Below are 6,000 nucleotides of genomic sequence, written 5' to 3'. Positions count from 1 at the left end.
TGTCAGAAGACCAAACCATAGATTTTGTTCTTGTGCTCTCCATTCTCCAACTTGTTATCCTCTAACCAAGGCCTCCAATAAGTTCAAAAATCATTCCTCCCAGATCTTTCACAATCCTATTACCCATATTGCTTATGTTTTGTCATTTTATTACTCTTTGTTCTTTTGTTGCCCTCTACTCTTCTGCAACCAAGTTTGTCTTAGATATGTTCTTGCAAGTGTTGTAATGATGTGTAAAAGGTTGTTGGTTAAACCCTAACATATCATTGCACTATCATATGGAACCCTTCAGGATGGTAAGATCCACTACCTTGATACCACTATAATATGCAACCTCGTTTTGTATTGTTTTTTTTTTGCCTTTGTGTTTTACAATTGTTTGTATAACAAAGACGAGTGCAAATAATAGAAATATTTAAAGCAATTAACTAACTTAGAAAATTGGGAATATTCAAGAAATCACAAGGCTAAAATATTCCAAATTTCATTTCAAAACTATAGATATAATAGTTCTTAAAAATTGGAGCAACTCAATTCATAGAATCACGTTACAAATGTATTATAGACATACCCACAAAATGCAACAATAAAGAAGATTGAACTAGAACTAAAATATGCAAATTGGCATAATGGATGCCACATTCCAAAATCACCTCCAATGGCCAGGAAAATGATGTCTTTGTGTTCACCAACCCTAGGTACCCCAAACAAAAACATAAACCTCAAAATCCCAAGTTGACCATCCTCCTAGAATATCAAATCCACAAATCTAGCATATGAAATGAAAAATAAGCTCCTCCATCAACAACAAGAATATCAAATCTAGCATATGAAATGAAATCCACAAATTTACTTTCCTACCACACCCAAAAAGGCTACACCCCTCTACTCTTTGCCTTTTCGAAAAGTTTAATTAAAATCACTCACCTTGGTGAAGCTAAAGAGGTCTCCATCATATCTTTTTCTTGGAAGAGGAGACACTCTTGTTAGTGGTGCATGTTGCAACTTCATGTCATAATGGGGTAGTATAGTTAAGAGATTCAAAGCTCTTGGTTTGTATTAGAGCTTGTTGAGGCTGATATTTTTTTCACCTAAATAGGGTTTTCCCTAAGTTATATTTGTGTTGTTTTGATTTGAATGTGTTTAATTTTTGCATTTTTAACTCTTCAACCTCCATTATTTCTTGCTGTATGTGATACTTAAGTGGTAGCATCCATTATACGTTGTGCTTGTTAAGGTTTGAGAATGAGGTTTTATATAGTAATTCCATTCACTGATGACTAAAGTGTGTAAAATATTCATCCCACCTTACAAATCATAAGAAAGGTTATTCACATTGAGATTTTATGAAGCCTACTACAGATCCATACAGACTACACCTAGAGAATCACTCTCTTCAAAGTTACAACCCTACTCAAATCTATGGGCTCATCTTGCCCTTGAGATATATGAGAGTTCAACTACCTTTAAGCTCAAGGGTTTCTCTTGTGCAACTTAGAGTTTTTTCCTACCAACTTCATATTAAATGGACCGTCATATTCCTCAAGGGCATTGTATTTGCCAAATATACTCCATAGAATTAGAGAATGAGGGGTATTTTGTATGCACGTCTTCCAATAATAAGATCAGTGGATAGCTTTTTTTGTTTCTTTAGAGACCCACTTGATTCTTTCCGAGTTTCATGGGTTATGAAGACCAAAGATGTCTTTCTCTATTCCTATGGGAGATGTTTAGTCTTTGTTGACAAATTTTCAAAGGGGTGTCCACCAAAGCAGTTTGTATTAGATTGACTCTTATTTCCAACCCTCTCATTGCATACGGAAGAGGCCTCTTTTGCCAAATTTCAAGTTCATATCGTAGATATGTGAGGAATCACAAACCTAGTGACCCCTATGGCCTCATGTCCTACAGTCCTACAGACCTTTTTGCAGTCTTGAACATTAGGAATGCTATATAGAGCCTTTAGAAATCATCTAGGATACTTGTTTTTTCCTCTCCTGCATAATTCGCTTTCTGTTTTCCTATTTTTGTCAAGACATTACCCTACACTAAAAAATTCCTCTTTACATTGTATCTATTTTAGTTCCATAAACCAATTTTGGTCCTCTGTGGATATTAATACATGAAATAAATTAAAAATTCCTAGCTAAAGAAAGAAAAATGGATAGAGTACACATAACAAAACTAAAGAACAACACCAATTATGCATATCCACACAAACAAATGGTTTTTATAAAAGTTGCTGCTAACACTCTGGTATGCAAAGCACAAAGAATAAAGAACTTCTAAATTAAAATTCAATTCCAAGACCCCACATAAATTGAACAAGTGAACCCAGTATGGCTTAAAAAACAATTCAAGAGTAAAACAGGGCAATTTTATAAATTATTTCCAACACCCTGTAACCCTTGAGCCAAGTGAGCTAGATATGGCTCAGATTGTGAACGACTGCTTAAGACAGTTATAAGACCTTTCATCTGTTCTGTGAATTCCTCCTCAAATTTTCTGCCAGATCAAAAAAGCATCAAGTCAACATTGGAGTCAGATTCCAAACTCTGCATCCAATAATAGTTATGTAGAAGTCTTACATGGTGCTCAATTGGCAAATTTAGATCTAGAGATACCTACGTCAAAGCTGATAACTCTACAATATATACCAAAAATTTAAAAGTTGTAAAAATAAAGAGTGTTCATGTATGATAGAATGAATGTTAATTTTCTTACTCAAGAGTAGTCTTAAATGTTTCTTCATCTGATGATCTCCAAACCCGATTGGCCAGGGCCCTGTGAGTTGATCTTATTCTGTTTGTTGTTTTGTTTGATTTCTCCTTTTGGACAACACTTTCAGAAGAAGTGACCTTAGGAGCATCTGAATCTAAGACAGATACAGATGGTATCAACCAATGTATTGCTGCTGCATATTGTAGACATATGGATTTCAACTTTTCCACTTTCTGCAGATTAATATGACAGTTGTCATCAGAGTTTCAACTGACGAAGAACAAACTAAACATGAAATACATTGACAACCAGCACAGTCTTCAATTGTGACATGCACCACCAATTTAATGCTCCCCACTACTAGAGATGTTTAGATAATTATCTAGTCATCCCAAACTTTATGAGTAACACAATGTCTAGAATGTTGTAAAAAGGTCTCTGCAATATTCAGACTCTTATATGCTACTGATTTCCGGAAGTTTGCATGCACAATCATGAAAATATAAATATATACAGAAAAATTTACATTATTCTACTGCTGGTTAGATACTTATGGCAGACATCATATGTATAACATTTCAACTTGCATGTTATTTCTCACATTGATCTAAGAAATGTCTTGATCTAAGAAATTTCTGCCAGCACTCTCACCAATGCTGTATAGGATATTGTGTTGGATCATGTTTGGCAATTCAGTTCATATGGAAATAATTGATAGGTTAGTGGCAAACATGTCCACTAAATGGATTCACAGCAAGAAAAGCCCCTGTTAAAAATGAGTGTATTGTCTATAGGGATGATGTTTTCACAAACAACAGGTACTAGCACAGAATATCCCATTTATTTAGAAATATATTTACCTTTTTGTTAACTGCACAGTACCAATTGTTAGTTACAGAATATGAAGTGCCTTTCAGTTCACAAGATTCAAGGACACTAATTGTCACTGTAGATATTCTTAAGGTTCAAGAATATTGATAACATTATTTGAACTATATACCAACTCAGTAAACATTGCAAAAGCTATTTGACAGTATATAACCAGACTGATTAAAATGCAATACCATATTGACAAAATAAAGTAGTATGTCTTCCCAGTGTAATATGGAAAACAGGATTCTGAAAGCGGCCCCAATCATTTTACAACCAGACAGCAAGAGAAAAGGAGACTACAGCGAAAAATTCCGAGGAGAGAGGGGCACAACAGGAATCTGATACAATGCTGCGACAAAGGAGAAACAATACAACAATCAAACAGGAACAACCCAACAAAAATCACAGAGTTTAGCGTCTAGACATCAGAGCAACTGCAGCCTTCCACTCATCCTTAAGAAACTTGGTGTTTTTCCACAAACTGCACATCTTGGTCCACAAGGGCTTTCTTCTCATCCAATGTTCAATTGTGTGTTCTATAGCTAGGTCTCACTTGTTCAAAGGAGCTTGAGATTTGAGACCACCTTATTGTAGAACACAATTCTATTACTGAGAGGTTGGGGGGGGTGATGGTGCGGCAACGAGTGGTGGTCAATCAGTAGTAGATTAAATTTTCAATTCCTTAATTAATTAAGTATTCTTGATAAACTATAAAACTTAAAATAGGAACTAAAAAGAATGCAACCACACATAGGATCCAACACATACAAAATAAGTGGAAAACCCAGAATGGGAAAAAACCATGGCGAGAAATGCTGCTAGGACCTACTGTCCTAATATAGCCTCACAAAAATGTATACAATGTATTCCTTAGGGCACCAACCCTAAGGAATCACCAAATTCCTTGCTAGAACACCAACTCTTAAAAATTCACCATGTAACAAACTGGGCACCAAACCTGCATCCTTGAGGCACCAACCATAAGGATGTCATAAACCAAATAACTTGTTACTGTTTTCAGACATGAACTATTACAATTTGCAGTATTGATAATCTGCAATCAAATCTTCACAAACAATACACTGTCTGCAACCTTCAGAAGTCCTGTTTACTAACTCAGAAAAACTCATTAAACAAAACATAATATAATGATCTTATTCAGAGTTTGTATCACAGCAAATGTTTAAATCTCTAAATCTCTCATGACAAATTGATTATGTATTCACAGCACTTTGTAATCTGTTATTACCAAATGAATACTTACAGCCATAGATGGACTACTCACCGAGTACTCGGCAAGTAGTGGAAAACTCATGAGTTTTTTGGCCTGGTGAGTAAACTTGCCATTTACTTGCCAGAAAAACTCGCTGCCAAAACACACAGTTTTTGGAAAAAACTCAGCGAGTCTGTGCCAAAAACTCGCGGACGCAGAAATAAAACCAAGGACAAAAAAAAAAAGAGTTCTATTTTCACTTTTTGTGTTCTAGTTTGCTGCTTAAGAGGGGAAACACCCTCCCAAGCCTTTCCAACGTGATTTGCATCAATTTTAGTAAATTTAAAACCAGATATGGAGCAGATTTGAAGTGGATTTCGAAGCAAAATCGGATTCCCAAGTAGGTTTTCTGATTTTTTTTCTATGCTTTTTAAAACATTTTATTTCTTTTTTGTTGCATCTAGGTTAATAGAAAATCAATAATGGCATTTCCTAAGTAGTCTAAATTGATTTAGAGTCCAATGAACAAGATTTAACACCATCTTTTGACAAGTTTTACTAATCTTTTCACTGTTTATTCAAGAATCTCTATTTTTCCAAAAAAATTCAAACCCTAACACATTTTTTTTTCAACTTTCAATGATGTCTAAAATTATTCAAACTAATTTAGTTTGTTTCCTATTTTTTTTTATTGAAATATTAACTTTGTGTTTTCAATTTGTATGTGTAGGTTAACTGTTAATTTATAATGGCAAATAGAGAAGGTTCTACAGTTGGTTCAACTTAAAGGTCTGCCCCATCTGTAGATTCATGCCCATCTAGATATATAGGCACTCGTCCTAAAGGTGCTAGAGACAAGGCTTGGAATTATGCCTTTGAAGGATTGGATCCTAGGTTGGTAATATGCATTGAATATGAAAGACTATTTCATGGAGGCATAAACCGCCTCAAATACCACCTTGCAGGCATCAATAAGCATGATGCTAGGGGTTGTCCTAGGGCCACAGAGGAAATAAAAAGAGAAATGATTCCCTTAATTGCAGCCGGGGAAAAGAAAAAGTTGCAGCAGGAGAGGGCAAAACTAGCCATTAGAGCATCCATAGCTAAATCTCAAGGTGCCTCAATCAACCTTGAAGAAGTAGCACTTCAGGGCATAGTGGGCTCTCTTTATTAGAATATTTAATTATTATTTA

The 6,000-nt window shown here is 35.1% G+C and overlaps 1 protein-coding gene across 6 annotated transcripts in view; it reads right to left on the bottom strand.

Annotated features, from left to right (window-relative positions):
• Positions 1 to 2,210: 2,210 nt before the first annotated feature.
• LOC131061733 (gamma-tubulin complex component 2) overlaps positions 2,211 to 6,000 on the bottom strand; it is a 188,189-nt gene continuing 184,399 nt past the window's right edge. For all 6 annotated transcript variants that reach the window (XM_057995545.2, XM_057995548.2, XM_057995547.2 and 3 more), the window contains 2 exons: positions 2,725 to 2,954; positions 2,211 to 2,505 (listed from right to left, as the gene is read on the bottom strand). In XM_057995545.2, the coding sequence (XP_057851528.1) occupies positions 2,379 to 2,505; positions 2,725 to 2,954 (357 nt within the window). In that variant the 3' untranslated portion in view covers positions 2,211 to 2,378. The remainder of the gene's footprint in view (positions 2,506 to 2,724; positions 2,955 to 6,000) is intronic.

This window comes from Cryptomeria japonica, chromosome 3 (assembly GCF_030272615.1).
Source record: "Cryptomeria japonica chromosome 3, Sugi_1.0, whole genome shotgun sequence".
Lineage (NCBI taxonomy): Eukaryota > Viridiplantae > Streptophyta > Pinopsida > Cupressales > Cupressaceae > Cryptomeria > Cryptomeria japonica.
This window is presented reverse-complemented; position numbering and strand designations above follow the sequence as displayed.